The 22,482-nt window shown below is 31.1% G+C and overlaps 2 protein-coding genes across 6 annotated transcripts; both read right to left on the reverse strand.

The window, feature by feature from the left end:
- Nucleotides 1–3,013: 3,013 nt before the first annotated feature.
- On the reverse strand, nucleotides 3,014–6,115 carry LOC142640564 (uncharacterized). 3 transcript variants are annotated; one of them, XR_012845202.1, is made up of 4 exons: nucleotides 5,864–6,115; nucleotides 4,785–5,752; nucleotides 4,500–4,670; nucleotides 3,014–3,367 (listed from the first exon to the last, which is right to left on the reverse strand). XR_012845202.1 is itself a non-coding variant. In XM_075814713.1 (4 exons), the coding sequence occupies exons 1-3, from the start codon at nucleotides 5,973–5,975 to the stop codon at nucleotides 4,578–4,580; spliced, it is 1,173 nt and encodes a 390-aa protein (XP_075670828.1). In that variant the 5' UTR covers nucleotides 5,976–6,115; the 3' UTR covers nucleotides 3,014–3,367; nucleotides 4,572–4,577. The 3 variants fall into 3 exon arrangements, 2 of the variants coding, with proteins under 2 accessions (XP_075670828.1, XP_075670829.1); XM_075814713.1 differs by having other exon boundaries at nucleotides 4,572–4,670; XM_075814714.1 differs by having other exon boundaries at nucleotides 4,572–4,670; nucleotides 4,785–5,740; nucleotides 5,864–6,038.
- A 7,071-nt stretch (nucleotides 6,116–13,186) lies between these two features.
- On the reverse strand, nucleotides 13,187–15,636 carry LOC142638173 (uncharacterized). Of its 3 annotated transcripts, none has more exons than XM_075812183.1 (2): nucleotides 14,217–15,636; nucleotides 13,187–13,528 (listed from the first exon to the last, which is right to left on the reverse strand). In XM_075812183.1, exon 1 carries the CDS (start codon nucleotides 15,494–15,496, stop codon nucleotides 14,249–14,251), a length of 1,248 nt encoding a protein of 415 aa, XP_075668298.1. In that variant the 5' UTR covers nucleotides 15,497–15,636; the 3' UTR covers nucleotides 13,187–13,528; nucleotides 14,217–14,248. The 3 variants fall into 3 exon arrangements, with proteins under 3 accessions (XP_075668298.1, XP_075668297.1, XP_075668299.1); XM_075812182.1 differs by having other exon boundaries at nucleotides 13,187–13,533; XM_075812184.1 differs by having other exon boundaries at nucleotides 13,252–13,550.
- Between the last annotated feature and the right edge of the window lie 6,846 nt (nucleotides 15,637–22,482).

The raw sequence follows: 22,482 nt of genomic DNA on the forward strand, positions 1-22,482 counted from the left end.
CATGGTTGTCATTGCTGTATTTTACCATAGTTATCTGATATATACTCCAATGGGGATAGTAATAAGCCTTACAAGTTGTTGACTAACACATGCTGCAACTGTGCAACATACCGCCCTCCCCCCCCTGTTTGTAGGGTTTATATTTTTAAGATTATTAATTGAGTGGTGATGGTGCATTTTTACAATGCCAAAATGCATGATTATACAATGTTATTTATGTATTTGATTGCCTTTTACTAACTAGGCAATTTGCTACTCTCCATTTGACGCAAAAATGCATGATTATCCAATGTTATTTATGTACTTGATTGGCTTTTACAAACTATGTAATTTGCTACTCTCCATTTGATTGGGTTTTACAAACATTTTACAAACTATGTAATTTGCTAATCAAGAAGTTAGTCTGGTAATGCTGTTATAAATCTGAAACCCATTAATATAATGACTCTGCCCCTATTTTCAGGACTTGCTGTATTTCACCATTCCTCTATTTACCTGTGTTCAAATTTCATTATTACAACTAGTTTCCATTGTCATCCTGCTGTTCCCTACTCAACCAATTCTCCTTAATTTTGGTGAATCTCAAATTCTGCAAAACCTTCAGGATACACATTTCAATAGCTAGATGGAAAACTCTTCTTCTAAGGTGGGAAATATCAATGGCACATCATTTTGCATATTGTCAATTTTCTGGTTTAATAACACCTTCTCTCAGGAAGCAAAGCTTTAAACGTACCAGAGGTGGCTCTCCCATAAGTGAAATGTCTAACCATAATTCAAATTGTTTGTCTTATAGCCCCAGGAAGTATCCATTTTGATAAACTCTTGGATGGTTTGCACTGGGGTTTTTTTAGGATATTGAGAAGTCCCTGGGATGTTTCAAATTCTAGATTAAGGCTGAAACATTCTTTCCTCTTTTATTATTAATGAATCATCTTTCCTATAATGCAAACAAGGGTCCTGCTTTAAACAAATAACAGAAGTGCACATTTCATCACACACCAATGTATTCATCGTGCACAACAGCTGGGTGCTGAAAAGTACCCTTTTCCATGTGGAAGCAAAAAAAAAAAAAAGTACCCTCACAAGAAGTGTCCCATTTAGCTGAGCTCTTTGCATGATTTGCATTAATGTTCTGGTTGTCAGTTTGCGTAGTTGTACTGTGGCAGTCTGGCATGATCCATTTGCTCGTCCTATATATCTCTGTTAGCTACTGCTCTCTTTCTCTTTTTCACTTTCTGTTTTGTGTAACTGACATCAGCCATTTCAACATCTAGTCTCAACCCTCACCTTGAATGCCAATTCTTCACAAAGCGTGGCCTTAATGGAGGAGATGGACTTCCGAGTTCTGATTGGGCAAAAAGGGGCTTCGAACGTTTTTTTGTTTCTTCTTTACGTAGACAAAGGTCCCCATGTAACGTGTGACAGGAAATTTTGGCGTTTAGGACACGAAAGCTTGGTTGACCTTTTCTATAGGTTCCTAGATACGGTATTATAAGTAGCCCACCAGACTACAATGTCTGTCTATTACCTAACAACCATTTTCCTTAGTTTCCGAAGTTGTATTCTCGAGGGAGACCTCTAATACAATTGATGAATGGTGGTTAGATACAGAGGTCAATTGTAATGGTGAATAGCTTGGAGTTTCCTCCTTTGACTCATTTGTAAAGGTCCTAGCATTTGCTGCAGCTTTAATATATACCTTTTCTATTACCTGGATGCTTGGCCCTTTCCTTTCGAGCGTGATTCTATTATTGCATAAGGTTGTAGCAGCAGCCTGCACGGGGCTACACTAGCATAGAAGTTAGAAGGTATCGTTTTATTACTGGCTAACAATCTTCACTATTGTAACTTGGTGTGCACAAGGTACAACACCCTCTGGTATTTTGAATCCTGGAAGCTTTTATTGAAAATTCGTAGACTCGAGTTCATTGTAGCAACGTGAGCCTAATAAACTTGAGTTCAGTGTTGGCAGTGCTGAGGTGGACTTAAAATCCACGTGGAATTCGGGTTATAGACACTTGAGTTCTTTTCTTGTTCTTTGGCCGAATTGTTCTTCCTTTCTTCCTTCGTTCTTCATTCTCCAGACCAACCAGCCCCAAATAAAAAACAAATCCCAAGAACAAACCCCCAAAGACCCATGGCAAGAGAAGAAGAAGAATAAGAACACTAAACAAACCCACAAACACCCACCAGACCCAAATCAAAAAGAACTCCAGGAACAAACCTACAAAGACTTACGACAAAAGAAGAAGAAGAGAACAAGAATAAGAACACCCACCTTAGTAACAAACCCACAAACCGATTTGATCCTTTGCCGCCGCTGTTGCTTCTCTGGGTTTGCTTTGTTATTTTTGCCTCTTCATTGTTTTTGTATTTGTCTTCTCTGGATTGATTCATTCTTTAGGTTAAGACTCGAGTTCCACGTGGATAATTTTCCACCTCAGTGCTCTCAGCACATGGAACTCAAGTCTCTAATAAGACTTGAATTGATACAGTGAATTTGAGTATATGAGAGACTTGAGATGCTAGTTTGTTAAGTAGTTTGGAAACGTTGCTAACTAAAAAAATTTACGCAAAATGGTGTTATTTTGCAAAAAAAATCTCATAGAACATTAAAATTGAATTGTAATAATATCCTAGTTTTTCCTTCAAAGTAGATTTTTTATCAAATGCTAACAGAAATTTGAAACTTTTGGAGGCAATACCCAAAAAAACCGCCTGCAACAAACATCCTCATTCACTAATCGCAATTGATAGGAAAGTTATTCAATTTGGAAGGTATAACAACCAGGTAGATAGATACATATACCCAAAGGATCCAGGACAATTCTCATTTAAACAAGGGCATAACAAGGTTACACAATGTTCAACATTGATAAGGTTAATGTGCTTGCAAATAAAATTGAGTGGTCATTGCCAAATGATTTTGTCATTTAAGAGAAAGGTAATATAAGTCTTGAAAAATCTGTGTCATCAATCAAGAAGAATTGCATAAAAATGGACTGAGAAATAAACTGAAAATACAAATGAATAAATCATATACTGTAATGTATGGGTACTATCACAACAAATTCTTGACAACAATCAATCAAATTAGACAACAATCATCTTAAAACACCACCATTTCTTAAGGGAAAAAAAACAACATATAAAAGCAGGACTGACTGATAAAGAACACGCTCCACTCACACTACAAATCTGAGCTGCATAACAAATTTGAATGTAAAACTCTCTATTTGACTAGTCTCAATACATTTCATGCAAGAATATCTTGTACCACAACATATTAACGCTTCCACAAAATACTTTACACTCGTCTGCAAATTTCACAATATAATTGCTCGATCCCACGACATTCTCTTTTCTGCACCATAAATTTTACATAGATCAGTAATGTTTTTTTCTTTGATAAGTAGATCAGTTTTGTTTTAAGCATATATTAAAATAGAACTACAGCCTAGATATTGAGAAACACTTTCTTCACTCTTCCCAATTCTTTATAATTTGATTTTAGTATTAGAAAACCCCAGGCTATTCTAATTATCTATCACAGTTCCTTCTTCCATAGTTTCTTCTTAAGCCCATTCATTATTCTTCGCTGTAAACTGGTTTGCATCCGCAGAATAAACATTTGGTTAATTAACTTAATAGCATTTCCAACTGTATAACAAATATAGCAATGAAATATTATGCAGGGATTCTACCTGGTAAAGCATACTTTGTTTGTAACCCTCTAATTGGGTGAATAAGTTGATTAAGCATGATGGTATGCTCGATAAAAGCGATGGTCTTCTTAGGAATGTCAAATGAATGACTCTCAGACTAAGAAAAATTAGTAAGGATTTGTAAAAGTCATCCTGGTAATTAGGGAGTGTCAAAATGTAAGACGCAGTTGAAGAAATATTTTAAAGAATTCATTCCTTCTTCAGTCAAAGCTTCGATTGGACCATTTTGCATTGGCAGAAATTTGCCTAGGATCCGATTAATGAGTTTGTAAAATTCATGAGAAATAATGGAGTAATGTTACTTACTATTCCATGGTACTTTGCCTAATTCTTCGAGAAAGAATTGGTAACCTGAGAATTTGAAATAAATCCTCACTTTCTTCCCAAATAGTTTATTTCATGAGAAACTAAAGAAACCAAGGTGTAATGCTACACAGAATAATTTTCAGAATAATTATGACAAGTATTGGCTGGTTTTTAGTGCTCACACCAACATCACTTTTTTATCCATCAATAAGAACTTACTATATAGAATATAGACAGCTGTGAAATTTTCGGTGCTTCTAGATTTATATGTAAATAAAACTGCTGGTTCCTGTCTTTAGATTCTTCTCAGTAACTTTATTAAGAGCAGGGGGGACATTCGTTTTGAATATATTAGTATGGTTATCAAGCAGGAACATGATTACTAGAAAATGATACTCTTTTCACAATTCAATGCAGTAGTAGCTAGAAACAATCTGAAAATGAATAAACAAGCACATGACTCACCTAAAATTTAACATGATTATCAGGATATTATTGATGCCCAGAGAATAAATTTCGCAAAAGAATTTGATTCACCTTGACTTATCTATCAGAGCGGCGTAGAACTTCAAAAAGTCCACAGCAACTCCTCCAAGAAGTTGGTTGCAGGGGGCGTTGAGACACTGATATAATATGCTGTAATGAAATTTGAAGCAAGCAAGCAGCCATTTGATCAGAAAAATTGAAAGGTTTAACAAAAACCAAAAGAGAAATTCAGAAGCCATTAGATATAGCCTTGAAGTTACTAACCGGATTTCCTGTGCTTTCAGGAATCTCAGTCTTTTTGCTCTCTTCACCAGCATTACTTGTGTCAACAGCTGGAGCATTAGCCAATGGCTGCAATGAATCGTTAGCATCTTCCTTTGATGACTCATAAACACCAGTTGATGCCTCTGCAACACTCACATCTGATGCCTGCAATTCTGTTTCCTCAATTCCCTTTTTCACCACCTCGGGAACTTTCCCATCCTCTTCCAAGGCCGGCAATGTTGTTTCTTTTGCAACCTCATAAGAACCATCATTCTCATCTGAAGATGGCAGTTTTGTTTCCTCAATCTCCTTCACCTCCTCGTTTTCCTTAACCGGAGAAATCCCATTACTCTTCTCTAAAGATAGTGGAATTTTCTCCTCGTTTTCCTTTGATTCCAATCCGACCAAATTCTCATCCAGTTCTTCTACAATAGGCACAACATAGTCAGCAACTGAGTGAGAAACCACTTTCTCCTCTTCCTCATACTTTCCTGAATCAACCACCTCAGAACTCTTCTCCTCTTTGTCAAAATTGCTAGTTCTCAAACCCGAATCACTGCCATCATATGTTTGATCCACAGACTCGGAATTCTCATCAATAAGAATTTCTGTAACGGATTCATCCACAGCTTTGACCTCCCCAAAATCCTCAATTGCCACCTCCTTAAACTCGGCTTGTGGTTCCACTTTCTGAGTCTCCTCTAATTTCCCATTTGCAATTTCAACCAAACTTACCACCTCCACATTCTCTTCCTGATATTCCACTTTCTGGGTGTCTTCTATTTTGCCATTTGAAGCTTCCTCCATTTGACTATCCCCTGCAGAAATCAATAATGATACAGCAGATACAGAATAAAACCCTTCTTTTATTTCCTCTTCTCCAACTAAAACTTCCTCTTCTCCAACTAAAACATACTGATCACCAACATCAACTTCTTTCTCATTCCCTTGGATACCTACATAACAGTCTGTTACAAACAAAATAGAAAGAATAAAAAGAGGATTGATAAGAAGTAAGTCAATCTATGAGAAAGTGAAAGACGCTAATCAAGGAAAAGAAAACTTAATATAAACAGTACCTTGGAGTTGAGAATTAGGTGGAGAATGGTAGGTGGGCTTATTTGTAGTGTTTTTCATTTTCTTACTGGATTTTGTTCGTTTTGTTTTCTTTGTTCTTAACCTTGAAGGCATTGCTGACTGGTTGTTTTACAAAGAATAGTAGATAGATGGCGTTAAAGATACAATGTACGTTTCTCTTTCTATCTGTCTCTCTGTCTTTTCTGTATTTAACAGTGATATACGTTTTTAACGGTTTTGAAATTGAAACCGACATGGAGGGAGATACTCGTTTAGGCTTTTGGACACTTGGAAAGGTGGGAGTTGCGGAAAACAGCTTTAATAGAAAAAGTGTAAATAAATGCAAAAAGCAAGAAGTCAAGCCAGTCGACTTTGGATTCTTAGCTCTTAAGTAGGAACTAAGAAGAATCTTTATCTTACTGGCAAAGTTTTCAATCTTGGTTATCAAGCCAAATTAAATTTGTTAATTTGAATTCAAATACAATTTGAATTCATTCCGAGTAATATTACCGCCATAAACTATTTTATAATTTGTGACGTGGTCAACTTCTTAATTCTTATTAGTTTTCATCTTTGCACACAATTAATATCACTTTTTCATTTACTAATAACGTTTTACTATATCAGCCGTTTGTAAAAATTTTCGTAAAAAAATTAGTATCTTTAGCATTATTTGTTTAATAAGAGTAATGTTATAATCACAAACTACAACATTTTGACAAACTTTTGATGTGGTCAACTTCCTATTGATTTTCACAATAATGGAAGGATAGATTTAAATGCTTGGAAGTCTCCTTAAAAACAGTAGGGGATTCATAAATATGATTATAGTGAAAATTAGTACTTTTTTTTAGAATACTAAGTATTTTTAATAAAGAAAGAGGAGAAGATCTTAAATAAACTGACAGTGATGTATATTTAAAAAGGGCAAATTGTTCTAGTTCAGTATGCAAGATTAGCCCATTTTTTTAATGAAAAAGATTTAAAAAGATTAGCCTTTTGGATAGAAGACAGTTAGATTAGAGAAACATTTTTTTTTCTATTTTTTTCTCTCTTCTTTTATTATGATTATAGAGAAAATAAAATTATAATTCAACAAGTTAGCACTTATTAGCATTTCTAACAAAAACAACTAGAGTTTAAATCCCTACATAGAACTATCAAATTATCAAAAACAAAATCATAATTCAATTTACTTATCTGTCACCTACCTTGGAATTTTAATTTTCTACTCTACTGCTTTTTTCTTACGTTGTGCAATGGCTCTCATTCTCTCCCAAAATACTGAGGGTGTTTGGTAGAGTAGTTTGATATGAGATTTTTGTAGTTTTTAAAATTTGTATAGGTGAAAAAGTGTGTAAAAATGTGTATAAAATTGTTTAAAATGTAAAAATGTAAGTTTGAAATAGGTACTAAACAGGCCCACATCCAAGGACAGGGTCATTATTAATTTAGTAACGGAAATATTGTACAGTGTCTCTCTTTCTCTTCTAAAATACTTCACGGACCACAAACATCAAGCCCATATTCAGGGATACGGTCATTGAGGATTTGAATCGGCTTTAATTGCTTGTTTTAGTAGTTATAGGTCTTTGTCCAACATTAAACAGAGTAATACCCTATATCTACAATTGCTATTGCCTACCAAGAGTCTTTTAACTCATGACATTTTCAACTTCTTTTTACGGAAAAAAAAAATGGATTTAAATCTCCCACCTCTATTTTGTTTAAGTAAAAAAAAAAAAAAAATGCTCTATCAGCTCCAGCTAGCGAATACAATATACCCATAAGTTACACTGTGCTGCTTAGGAGACTATTGTGAACAAGAGAGAAGTGGGTTCCTCCAAGAGATGGGTGGATTGAAAATCAATTTGATGGTTGAATATAAGTTGCACTAACATTATAAAAAAATTCCTCAGCAAAAAGTATTATAAAGGATATTAATTCTTGTTTGTCTTCTTTTGTTGTTATAAACACAAGCACAAAAGCATATAACTACCGACCTACTGTATATACCCTATCTAATCAATAATGAAAGCAGCCCTATCTTCAATAAAAAAAAAAAAAAAAATTATAATAATAATAATGACAGCCACAGAACTTGGCACTGTAGCAAAATAATTTTTAAATGTGTGAATAGTACCGTAGGACCCATTTTTAATAAAAAAAATTCTGTAAAGTGAAGTTTATGGGTCCCATGAACAGTACACGAGACCCACAAATGTGCTGAAAGTCAGCAAAATGCGGCTACTGTTCATGCACAGGAACATGAACAGTAGCCTTGTCCCACCTGACCCGTGCTACAGCAGCAGAAGAAGAAGAAAAAAAAAAAAAAACAGAAAACGCAGACGCAGACGCTCCGAACGCTGTATCCAAACTCAGCCTAATGACAACAACTCTATCTTCAGGTAAAAATAAAAATAAAATTACCATTCAAATAATAATAATAATAATAATGACAACCATAGAACTTCACCAATTTAAGCCCCATTGATTGTAAAATCGTAATCATTTTCTTAATAGTGTTGAGTTGATAAGTTTTTACTAATTTTTATTTATATTCTTAAAGTACCCCTTGGTATTTTTCTAACCAACATTTCCCTAAATATTGCCTTGACCTTCATAATGAAGCTTTGAGTTCTCCCGGGTTTATCCGAGGAGAAACTTATTCTGGATGTGTCCTCGGAAAGATGAGTTGATTCGTAAGACTTAACAAATTCTTAGCTCAAGAGCAAGTCGGCCCTCCTTGCTACAGCCCAAAGGCCCATATGCCCACTTGGATCCTCTTACTCCCCACATGACTATTACACCAAATGTGTGCAATGGTAACTATTTTCTTGATAGTGTTGAGTTGATAAATTTTTACTAATTCTTATTTAAACTTAATAACTAAGTAACTCAACAATTATGAAATATTTTGTAACTTTAGAATTATTACTTGTTGACATAATGTTATCTAGTCCCCTAGAATCCTCCTTGATTTTGTATTTTCCTTCCTAACAGAGAATTTTTCAGCTTATAAAAAAAGCTACTGCCCCATCAGTAAACATGATGAGTTCTATAAATTAATTACTTTTTCAAATAAATATATATATATATATATATATATATAGATATATTTACATATATATATATTTGCTAAATATGTTAAAAGTGACATTAAACAAAACCTTTACTTATATAAAGGAGAGATATTTTTTAACTAATTCGAAGTTCTGTTTTTTTCGAAAACATCTATTTATTCTGTGTGTCTGTTTTTTCTAATTTTTTAACGGTTAAAGTTTTAACTTTATCTTTAGTATCTATACATATGTTTATTTTGACTCATTGATAACCAACATCCATCAAAAATTAGATCATGCATGACACGACTAGCATAAACAAATAACCCATATAAAGACATGCACTCATGTAATATTTAGGGGTGGCACGATTGGGAGTTACTAATGTTGTTGTTCTTAATAACTTAGGGCTTCCATTATTCTTTTCTTCAATTATTTTTTGAAAGGCATACCTTTTTTACATGAGTAGAGAGAGTGACCTCGGCTCGGCTCAATGAATTGAAGGCATATATTTACTGTGTCAAATTTAGATTTCTTATTCAACAATGTGGAACTTTATCAATTAAGCTAATTGGAACTCAAAACATAATGAACGTCTAATACTAAGGCTAAGTGTAAGTTCAAATTAAAAGGCAAGTAAATGAAATAGTTTATAAATAATGGCTAGAAATCAAAGTTCATTGTTAATAAGTTATCATATTTGAAGTTGCCAATAGCTCTAGACAAGTTTGTAGGGTTTCTTTCTATAAAATATATAAAGCCTACATCATGTGACCTCAATGATTAACTTCAACTCATTAAGAAAATACTCAATAATTAGGTGTGTGCATTCAACCTATCACATTTCAATTTTCAGGTTGGTTTTTCATGGCTTGGATTCAATATATAATAATAATAAAATATAGAATCCGAGCCATGAAACACAAACCTGAAAATTGAAATGTCAGGTTGGTAGGTTGCATGCATACACCTAATTGTTGAGTATTTTTCTTAGCAAGTTGATGTTGATCATCAAGGTCACATGATGTAGGCCTTCTATATTTTATAGATATATATATAAATTACCCAAATTTTCTTGAGGATTGGGGAATGACACCCTAACCTAAATCTTAAAAGAAACTAGCCTTTGAACATGCGCTCACACGCGTGGTCAGTGGCTTTTTTTTTTTTTTTTTTTTTTTTTTTTTTGTAAAATTTAATAATTTGAATCTATTATAATTTGGGATTACAACATTTTTTAACCACAAAAAAAAAAAAAAAAACTAGAGGTGTGATGAGTAAATTATTTCATCCAAAACGCAAAACACTCACCAAACTCCTTGGTATTTCTGTAATTGAAAAATGTAGTAATTTCAAATTATAATGGATACAAATTATCAACCTTTACAAAAAAAAAAATAAAAATAAAATAAAAGCGCAATTTAAAAATCATCAAAAGAGTGGTCTTGTTTTGTAGGCAACATTTTAGTGGAAGTTAAAGATGTATCTACTTATATAAAAAAAGTGTATATATCTATTTAGTTTAGAGTTTTTTTTTTTTTTTTGAATAAACATGGGGGTTTTTTTTTTAAAGGAAAAAAACAGTAGCAACATGGGTTGTTTAACTTATTTTTCTATTTAAAAAATAATAATAAACGTATAGTTACTTTGAAAAAGTGGGTTAATGGAAGAGTGTTTTTATTTTGTAGGTAATGTTTTAGTGCAAGTTAGACATGTATTTTTACCAGACTATCTTTTAGTTTTGTCTCTACTTAAACCTGAGTGTAGGGGTATTTTGGAACAAAAAAAAATCTGATCCAAATAAGAGAAGCCCCTTAAATAGTAGTATAGATAACACTTTCTTCATTTGAGGTTTGAGGAAATCAACATATTAGTCCATCTATTAATAAATAATAGTAACAAAATATTCCAAATTTTAAAAAGATTCCCTTGACCAAACCCTAAACATGTTTAGTGCAAGGCGTTTTTAGTTAAATATTATTCCTTGTCACTGAGCCAAGGTTAGGGTTTGGTCAATGGATTTTTTTCAAAATTTAGAATATTCTGTTATTGTTATTAATGTAAGGATTAATGTGTTGATTTCTTCAAACCTTAAAAGAGGCAAGTGTCAATTCCCTTAAGGTTTCTTTTGGAGTATCATTTGCTTGAACCTCAACGGAAGTTCGTATAATTTATCCCATTTTTTAAAAAAGCTTGGGTAGGTCGAAATTTGGGTTGACAAAATTTCTAACTTGTATAAACCAATCCAACCCAACGCATGCTATCACCGGTTTAAAAAATATATATGTATTTTAAATTTGTTAGTTTGATTTGTTTGGAATTTTAAAACTTACTTAATTTTTTTTTTTTTAGAAAGAGTTTCAACTTATGGCATCCGCTCTTGCTGATAGCTCTTTATTATTAGACCAAAACACCAATCAGTTTTTGGTGTAGGCAGGGATTGAACCCCAGATCTCTTATTCAATCATCAGAGACTTTACCAGTTAAACTAGCTGGAACTCACAACTTACTTTTAATTTTTAAGTTTGATTATTTAAAAAATTTAAGACTTAATCTTAATGAAATTAGAATATTAGATTTAATTGTTTAGAATGTAATCATTTATTGAATAATGGACTTAGTTTCAACTTATGGCGTCTGCTCTTGCTGATAACTCTTTATCATCATACCAAAATACCAATCAGTTTTTAGTGTAGGCGGGGATTGAACCCCAGATCTTTTATTTAACCATCAGAGACTTTATCAGTTAAGCTAGCTGGAACTCACAACTTACTTTTAATTTTTAAGTTTGATTATTTAAAAAATTTAAGACTTAATCTTAATGAAATTAGAATATTAGATTTAATTGTTTAGAATGTAATCATTTATTGAATAATGGACTTAAATTATTGAATGAAAAGCTTTTTATTTTTATTTTTATTAGGCTTAGTAAAAGAGCTACTTTGAATTCAAGATTTATCATCTTAAGAAGGTTGAGTTGGGTAAAAAAAAAAAAAAAACTAAATCCAATCTATCCCAACCCATGCACACCCCTCACTAAATAGTTCCTTCTACAACTTTACTGATTTTCTTGCTTATCAATCTTGTGATTCATATTTGTAAATAATATTAAAAAGTGGCACCCTATCCCCCATGGCTCATCACTTGCAAGAATGGCTTTTTAAAATTTTATTTTTTTCGTAAGTAATACACGTACTTAATGGATCTTGAACCCATGACCTCACCCTCCACCTAGCATTTGCAATGAGAAGAGGATCTAGTTGAGCTAGACTCCATTGAAATCTCTTGCAAGAATCTATAATGCCTCTATTTATGACTAAGGGAAAATTCCATTAACCCAAAAAATCTTTAAACCAAAAATATAAAGAAAGAATGTGCAAGATCATTGCTAAACATACCCAAAGCACAAGCTTGAGAATCTAGAGTCTAGACCCTCAGTAACCATTGACCAGGTATATAGATTGGCTTCACATTACATAATTCTTTAATAAAATCCATAACCTCACTGTCTGCCCTTTTTTTTCAAAATTTTTTTTGATGAGACTATTTTTGGTCCCAAGGGGTGGGGGAAGGGTGAAGGCGAGATTTAAGCTGGAGCTCATTGGCAGAATGGCTTCACTTTTCCATTGTCTATTCATGTGCAAGAATTGAACCACACACTTCAACACCAACCTTAGTAGCTTTCTTCAGCTGCACAATGTCCTCAAATTTACCAGCACTAACAAGCTTTGGTGATCTATTCATAGAGACTGAAACAAACTATAATATGATCACACTCAGCAAATCAAAAATTTCTTAAATTGCGTAGGCTAGACAAGTCATTACACTGTCATCCTAATTAACATGCTCTAGCTAGTAATCTCTGCAAAACTAGAGGCAAGCTGACAACCATAGTCAAGAGAACCAAACTAATGGAGTAACCAACAAATCAAAAAGCAGGAAGTTTCAGGAAATTCTACGCCAGAACATAACCTGAATGTCACAAAAAGCCACAAGCAAATTCTTCACCAAAACATAGCCTAAACAAGGCCAAAAAGCCACCAGAAGGCATCCCACAACCAACTGCACTCAATATATGATACAAATGATTCCATTACATGATATCCTCAACATGCACCTAAATGTAAAAATAGGACCTGCTATTATTCAAGCCAATGAGTAGTTCTAGCAGATTTTTTAAATATCTCATTCGAATCGCTGAAGAGACCTAATAGGACCTGCTATCATTTCAAAGACTTGCATCATTTGTCATAATTACTCCTCTTTCAATCAAATTAATTCTGATAAAACGTATACTGAATAAGTCAAAAAGTTCATATAAGAAAGAGGGGAAAAAAGCTGATTTGTTGATTAGTAACAACTGTACATATCATTCAACAAGTTGAATACTAGGATCACTTATACTCTTTTTTTTTTTTTTTTTTTGAGAAATAATTACAATATGCTGCTAACCCCGCAGTTCGAACCCTCTTCCCTCTAGACCTCCAAGCACTTTGTACATGGAGAGGTGTCAATTCAGCTACAAGGCCTTTGACAGGATCACTTATACTCTTGATTGATGAATTGTACATCTATCAGAAAATGACTTTTGACTTTGCCAGATGTCTGGACTGCCATACAAGGATAACTGAATTATAATTGAATGCATAAGATAAGTTTTGAAAGAAATGGATTTTCTTACTAATATATAGTGCCAAAACCAAAATAAGATTGACGAAATAAATTGAAATTCAAGCACTCATCTAGAAATGAAAATTGAGGGATAAGCATATTGAAGTGGCATATTGGTGCCAAATAAACCTCATCATTAATGAGTAGTTAATCCCCTAATTAGTCCTCATCATTCCTCCATCATTTTCCAAGACTGATTCTAAACTGTTGCTAGTAGCAAATTGAGCAACAAGGAGTTTTAAGTTTTAACTTCTAACAAAAACAACCAACAGGGATTTAGACGGCACTCACTCTCAAAATTACATCCTCACCCTTTTCTTCAGCGATATGTATTTAACATTGATAAGTTATAACCATGAAATGAGTAGAATATCACACAATAATGCCTGCATAAACATTAAACTTTGCGTACAAGAACAAGACCAAATTTCAGATATAAAAGTCAGGCAAATTTACAGCACTAAAACATAAAATCAATCACACTAGATTTTTCTTCATAATCAAGATACCAAAGAAAATAGTTAGTGATGTCAACTAGCAGAATTTCTGTACTCCAACCAAATTAACACAGATCACTATGGATTATATAATTAAAACAAAATTTTTTCAAAGTATGAATTACCATCTCTAACTTCTTTAGTCTTCTAAATCAAATTACTCTGTTGCTTTCTTGCCTTTCTTCGCCCTCACCTCCATTTCTCCACTCTTCTTTCTCTTATCCTTCTTTTCACCAGAATTCCCATCTTCCAAAGCCAACCCAACCTTCCTTTTCTTTATACCACCATCTTGCTTCTTCCCCGGCACAGCGAACAACCCATCTATATTCTCCGTAAGATCATCTTTATTCTTCACCGTAGCCGACTTCCTCAAGCCTTTCAATTCACCAGAAACCACTCCTTCACCCTTATCTCCCTTTTTCCTCTTCTTACTACCCAATATTTCACCATTCTCATTATCCTCACCTTCATCAATTCCCAATTCATCTTCAACTAACACCTCACCTATATTCCCATCCTTCTGCATTCCGACTCTCTCACCCTTCATCCCCTTTTCCTTCACCTCCTCCTCCTCCTTAACTCCCTCAATCATCAACCTCTCCTCCGGCTCTGACTGATACAGTGGCAAAGCCAACGACTCAAGCAGCTTCAAATGCAATGACCTTATACCACCCCACTTCCTCGGGACAACCTCCGAAATCCCATTAATCGCCGCCACCACATTCTCCACAATCTCATTTTGTTCCATACTCACCCTTGCCACCTTCACCACACAACAAGTTCCAGTCCCCAAAAACAACAACGCCGAAGAACACGCCTTCTCAACCTGCTCCTTCCAATTGTTGTGCTTCAAATCCAACGGCACCGGAGCCTTCTTCTTCTTAGAAAAAGGCTTCCCCAACAAACCAGACAAAAGGGTCACAACCCTTTTGTCAGCAAAGAACATGTCATAGGAATCGCAGAGCTTCCTCTTGGCCTCAAAGGAACGAAAATCTGATTTCAACTCGGACAATTTGAGGACTTTCGAGATGGGTATTTGTTCAGAATCGATTTTGGATTTGGCAGAGGCTTTGTTGAGATTGGAGTGTGGACGATCATCAATTATGAGACAGAGCTCAGGTGGGAGGTGTGGGGAGAGAAGGGTATGTGGGAGTTGGATTTTGTGTGGGTTTGTGCTATTAGGTTGAGATGGGATTTTCTTGAGGGTGAGAATGAGGTAGAAAAACTCATCTTTGTGATGAAGGAGTTGGGGTTTTTGGGTGAGGGAGTTGGGGTTGGTGTTTTGCCATTTGAGAAGAGCATTCACGGCTTTATGGATAACCTTGGGGCTCACCCTGGTGGGAGTCAGAGGTGGGATTGGGACTGGATTTGGGTTTTGGGTTCGGTTGGGTTTGTTGGTGGCCATGGAAGCAAAGGGGTTGAGAGTTGAGACACAGCAGAATCAGTGTACTAGGGTTAGGGGTTTTAGAACAAACAAAAAGAAAGAAAGAAAGAACGGTCAGGGTTTTAGAGATCTCTAGCTCTAGCCATCATTTTTCCATGAGTTTCTTTGTATGTGTATTGATACGGTGAATAATTGAAGTTTTAACACTATTTTAATGAAAAAATATAAAAACTGTTAAAAATATTTGTTTTTTAATAAAAAATTTATAAATTAATTTTTTTTCCCAAATTAATGCCCTTAGATATTTGACTAGAGTCTGTGGGTGAAATTGGGACTACAGAAATGCCTAAAATTTTCACTATCTTTATATGATGGGTTTCTGTTTAGGACACATTTCACATGTTTGATGTGATTTCAAAACACAAAGATTTATTTGATCTTTTGAATATTAATTAAATTGTTAATAGCATACAATCTAAATTACTTTTTATCTCATTTCATTGTAATGAAGTTCCACCCAAATTTATAAGTATATGCAATCTTAAAAAAATAAATTTAAATGAGAGTTTTTTTTACCCTTTTTTTAAAATAATTAGCACGGATAACTTTACCGTCCAAACTCTAAATATTAATAGATATCTTAAATATTTATTATCCACTTAATCATGTAAAATTTACAAAAAAAAAAAAAATTAACAAGTACTTTATTTCTTGAAAATAAAGTATCATACAAAAATAAATAAAAAAGATAAAGATAAATCACTCCACAATCCATACTCTAAATACTAATTAATATTTATAATCCATTTAATCATATAAAATTTACAAAAGAAAAAAAAGTGATAAAAAAATTTTACTTGGTACTTGATTTCTTGAAATTAAAGTATCATACAAAAAGAAAAAGAAAAAGATAAATTACTCCACAATCCAAACTCTAAATACTAATAATTATCTTAAATATTTATTATCCACTTAATAATATAAAATTTACAAAAGAAAAAAAAGTTACCTAGTACTTTATTTCTTGAAATTAATGTACAATACAAAAGGAAAAAAAAAAAAAAGAGATAAAGACTCACTCCACAGTCTACACTCTAAAAAATGATTACTATCTTAAATATTTGTAACCCATCTAATAATATAAAATTTACAAAATAAAAAAAAGTGAAAAAATAACTTATCCAGTACTTGATTTCTTGAAAGTAAAGTATCATACAAAAAGAAAAAAAAAAGATAAAGATTAATCACTCCACGGTCCATATTTTAAAAACTAATTACTATCTTAGACATTTATAATCCACTTAATAATATAAAATTTTCAAAAGAAAAAAAAAATAAAAAAAAATTTACATAGTACTTGATTTCATGAAAGTAAAGTACAATACAAAAAGAAAAAGAAAAAGAAAAATCAATCCCCGGTCCACACTCTAAAAACTAATTACTATCATAAATATTTGTAATTTACTTAATAATATAAAATTTACAAAAAAAAAAGTTAAAAAAAAATTTATCCAGCACTTAATTTCTTGAAAGTAAAATACTATACAAAAAGAAAAAGAAAACAAAAAGGTAAAGATAAATCACTCCATACTCTAAAAATTATTTGCTATCTTAAATATTTATAATCCACTTAATAGTATAAAATTTACAAAAGAAAAAAAAAAGTTACCTAGTACTTAATTTCTCGAAAGTAAAGCATCATACAAACAGAAAAGGAAAAAGAAGAAGAAGAAGATGAATCACTCCACAATCCATACTCTAAATACTAAGAAAAATTATAAGTCCACAATATTTTTACAACATTTTCACAAATGTTGTAAAAATGTCAAATACTAATCACTATCTTAAAAATTTATAATCCACATAATAATGTAAAATTTAAAAAAAAAAAAGTGAAAAAAAATTTTACTCAGTATTTGAATTCATAAAAATAAAGTACCATATAAAAATAAAAATAAAAATCACTCCCTGGTGCATACTCTAAAAACTAATTACTATCTTAAATATTTGTAATTCACTTTATAATATAAAATTTACAAAAGAAAAGAAAAAAGTGAAAAAACAAATTTATCCAGCACTTGAATTCTTGAAAGTAAAGTACCAAACAAAAAGAAAATAAAATAAAAAGGTAAAGATAAATCACTCCACAGTCTACACCCCAAAAATTATTTGCTATCTTAAATATTTATAATCCACTTAATAGTATAAAATTTAAAGAAGAAAAAAAAGTGAAAAAAATTATCCAGTAATTGATTTTTTGAAAGTAAAGTATGATACAAATAGAAATAGGAAAAAAAAAATAAAAAAAAATCACTCCACAGTTCATACTCTAAATACTAATAACTATCATAAATATTTATAATCCACTTAATGATATGAAATTTACAAAATAAAATAAAAGTGAAAAAAAAAATTTACCCAATACTTGATTTCTGTAAAATAAAGTACCATAGAAAAAAAAGATTAAGACAAATCATTCCATAATCCACAATCCACACGCTAAATACTAATGACTATCTTAAATATTTATAATCCACTTAATAATATAAAATTTACAAAAAAATAAAATTTTCCAGTACTTTATTTCATGAAAGTAAATATTTTACAAAAAGAAAAAAAAAAGATAAACCATTCCACAGTTCATACTCTAAATACTAATAATAATGTTAAATATTTATAATCTACTTAATAATATAAAATATACAAAAGAAAAAAAAATTGAAAAAAAAAATTTATCCAGTACTTGATTTCTTTAAACTAAAGTACCATACAAAAGAAAAGTAAAAAATAGATAAAGATATATCATTCCACAATCTAAATACTAATAACTATTTTAAATATTTATAGTTCATTTAATAATATAAAAATTTACAAAAAACAAATTTTCCAGTACTTAATTTCATGAAAGTAAAGAGCCATACAAAAAAAAAAAAAAAAACAAAAAGGAAAAATCACTCTATAATCCACACTCTAAATACTAATTAATATCTTAAATATTTATAATCCACTTAAACATATAAAATTTACAAAAGCAAAAAAGTGAAGAAAAAGATTTATTCATGACTACATTTCTTGAAAGTAAAATACCATACAAAAAGAAAAAAGATAAAGATAAATCACTCCACAATAAAAGATTCTAAATACTAATTGCTATCTTATGTATTTATAATTCACTTAATACTATAAAATTTGCAAAAAAAAAAAAAAAAAAGTAAAAACAAATTACCCAGTACTTGATTTTTCACAATTAAAGTACCATACAAAAAGAAAAAAAAGATAATGATAAATTACTATATAGTCTTGAAAGTAAAGTAACATATAAGAAGAAAGGAAAAAAAAAAAAAGATAAAGATAAATCATTTCACAATCCACACTCTAAATACCAGTTACTATATTTAATATTTATAATCCACTTAATAATATAAAATTTACATAAAAAAAGTCAAAAAAAAAATTTACCTAATACTTCATTTCTTAAAATTAAAGTAACATACAAAAAGAAAAAAAAAAAGATACATCACTCCATAGTCAAAACTCTAAATACTAATAACTATCTTAAATATTAATTATCCACTTAATCATAAAAATCTTACAAAAGAAAAAAAAATTACCCAGAACTTAATTTCTTGAAAATAAAATACTATACAAAAAGAAAAAAAAAACACTCCACAGTCCAAGCTTTAAATACTAATTAATATCTTAAATATTTATAATCTATTTAATAATATAAATTTTACAAAAGAAAAAGAAAGTGAAAAAAAAATTTATGCACTTGATTTCCTGAAAGTAAAGTATCAAACAAAAAAAGAAAAAAGAAAAGATAAAGATAAACCACTTCATAGTCCACACTCTAAATACTAGTACTATCTAAAATATTTATAATGCATTTAATCATATAAATTTTACAAAATAAAAAATGGATAAAAAAAATTTATCCAGTACTTGATTTATTGAAATTAAAGTACCATACAAAAAAATAAAAAATAAAAAAAAAACTCACTTTACAGTTCAAACTCTAAATACTAATAACTATCTTAAATATTAACTATCCACCTAATCATTAAAAATTTACAAAAGAAATAAAATTTACCAAGAAAAAAGTACTATACAAAAAGAAAAAAAAAAGTTAAAGATAAATCATTACACAGTCCACACTCTAAATACTAATTAATATCTTAAATATTTATTATTCACTTAATAATATAAATTTTACAAAAGGAAACCAAAGTGAAAAAAAAAAAACTAATTTACCTCGTACTTGATTTCTTGAAAGTAAAGTATTAAACAAAATGAAAAAAAAAAACATAAATGACTCCTTAATCCACACTTTAAACACTAATTATTATTTTAAATATTCATAATCCATTTAATCATATAAAATTTATCGTAAGAAATTATAATACATTTAATAATATAAAATTTACAAAAGAAAAAAAAAAGACAAAAAAGTTTACCTAGTACTTGATTTCATGAAAGTAAAGTACCATACAAAAAGAAAAAAAAAAAGAAAAAAGAGAAAACAAATCACTCTAAGGTCTACACTCTAAAAACTAATTTCTATCTTAAATATTTGTAATCCACTTAATAATATAAAATTTACAAAAGAAAAAAAATTGAAAAAACAAATTTACTAGTACTTGATTTTTTGAAAGTAAAATACCATACAAAAAGAAAAAAAAATAAAGATAAATTACACCACGGTCCACATTTTAAAAACTAATTACTATCTAAGATATTTATAATCCACTTAATAGTATAAAATTAACAAAAGAAAAAAAAAGTGAAAAAAAATTACGAAGTACTTGATTTCTTAAAAGTAAAGTACAATACAAAAGGGAAAAGGAAAAAATGGTGAAAAAGAATTACCCAATACTTGATTTCTTGAAATTAAAATACCATAACAAAAGAAAAAAAGAAAGGAAAAAGGTAAATCACTTTATAATTCAAACTCTAAATACTAATAACTATCTTAAATATTAATTATCCCCCTAATCATTAATTTTTTTTTAAAAAAATTACCTAGTACTTTATTTCTTAAAAATAAAATACTATACAAAAAGAAAAGAAAAAGAAAAAGATAAATTATTACACTGTTCACACTCTAAATACTAATTAATATCTTAAATATTTATTATTCACTTAATAATATAAAATTTACAATAGAAAACCAAAGTGAAAAAAAAAACTAATTTACCTTGTACTTAATTTCATGAAAGTAAAGTACTACACAAAATGAAAAAAAAAAAAGAAGAAGATAAAAATAAATCCCTCTTGAATTATTATTTTAAATATTTTTAATCCTTTTAATCATATAAAATTTATCTTAAGAAATTATAAAACTTTTTGTAAGGACACAATTCGAGCTCCTGACCCACAATCAGAAGGGAAAGGGCTTGAAATGTCTTTTTACAATAAATTTGTAGAGAGTGGGTTTGAAATCTAGATTTTAAATGTGGTTTAAACAATAAAGAAAAATGGGCTTTGAACCCAATGGCACAAATAGGGAGTTACTTATAAGAATATGAATGAAAATTCCTCCTCGGATTGTATCCGAGGATAGTTTATAATACTGCTTCTCAAGATAGATTACAATTGTGGACAGTCAGATTTATCATATACTATTTTTTCTTTTCTCTCCAAAGAAAGCCTTAACTGTTGGATGCGTGTCACATCGCTGAACGTGGGGAACATAAAGACGCCAGAATTTAATTTAAGGACGCTTCGCATGCCGAAACGTCGGGAACATGCGATGGGCAGTTCAAAAATCATCCCTGTCAGCAATATTACCAAATATCCGCAGGACAAAAGGAGACAGATGTCAAGATCCTCCTTTCATCCCGAATTGGAGAAATAAGAATCTTGAGGGGCTATTGTAGGGACATTGGACCCAGTAATTTATGAAGGGTGGCTCAAGAATATCTTTTGAGCTAAAAGCCTAATCCAAGGACATTAAGTGATCTAAGAGTGTGTGAATGTACCTCATAAAGAAAATACTAGGTAAAAAAGCGATAGTGTCTGAATAAATATGTCTGAGGAAGACTGTGTCCTCGAATAATGAAGTTGAGGAAATAGAAGGGAAGGTTTAATATCCCTAGGCTATGTTATAAAAATTCCTATGGTTTCGGGAAGATACGGTACATGTGGAGAGTAATAGAAAGGGCGGTGGAATATCTAAGATAAAGCTGCTACCACCGCCCCCGCATTAAAGACTCTGCAACTGATATGCTGGCTGCATTAATGGAGAAATGAGACTTGAGCATGAGGTTTGGAACTTGGCCCCTGTCTCCAGAAGACTTCAGGGAAAATTGATGGGACAAGTATCTAAACTAGCGTTATAACCATGAGGTAAAGGATGAGAAGGGGAGGCAGAAGAAGTATAAATAAGAAAAGGAACCTTCGGAAGAGGGGGAGGCTTTCTTTGCAGAGAAAATCTTGTATTTAATTCATTTTCTTTTTTACTTGTTTCTTACAGTGGAAGCATCAATTAGCTGCAAGAGTAGCTGCATCCTTTGGAACTTGCATTGAAGTTAAGGTGTTTGATGAGAAGTTAGCTCTATTGCTATCAAAACTCTGAAATCTTTCATTAAAAGTTGTACCACGTGATTTTTATTTTGTGAGGAACATTTCTTAAATATGAATGTTAGCATCCATAGGCATTGGAAATTAGAATATATTTTTTCTTATGTTTTATATGTGTATCTAAAACACTTTGCCAGCAATTTAATACTTCCGATTCTTAGGGTCTTTAAAACAAATTCAGAGTAGATATTGTTTTGTATTTTTTTTTTTAATCTGCAAGTTCAACGTCGTTTACTGTTGTAATCTTAAAATTTATTGAGTTAAAGGTAGATACTGTTGTAATCAGGGTATATACAAATGAATAAATTAAGTTTGTGAGCCATCAGTTCTGCTTACCAAAATCACCATAATTTGAAAATGGTATATATATTCAAGTTTGTGAACCATCAGTTATGGTCTCCACAAAAAATTAACATAATGTTATATTG

The sequence above is a fragment of the Castanea sativa genome, chromosome 6 (assembly GCF_040712315.1).
Source record: "Castanea sativa cultivar Marrone di Chiusa Pesio chromosome 6, ASM4071231v1".
Lineage (NCBI taxonomy): Eukaryota > Viridiplantae > Streptophyta > Magnoliopsida > Fagales > Fagaceae > Castanea > Castanea sativa.

Bases quoted from the DNA above. Each gene is read 5' to 3' on its own strand.
- LOC142640564 (XM_075814713.1), bottom strand. From the start codon at position 5,975: ATGCCTTCAAGGTTAAGAACAAAGAAAACAAAACGAACAAAATCCAGT. The intron at 5,753-5,863 runs GTACTGTTTATA...TGTTTGTAACAG, and splicing joins ACCTAATTCTCAACTCCAAG to ACTGTTATGTAGGTATCCAA. The intron at 4,671-4,784 runs GTTAGTAACTTC...ATTTCATTACAG, and splicing joins CTGAAAGCACAGGAAATCCG to CATATTATATCAGTGTCTCA.
- LOC142638173 (XM_075812183.1), bottom strand. From the start codon at position 15,496: ATGGCCACCAACAAACCCAACCGAACCCAAAACCCAAATCCAGTCCCA.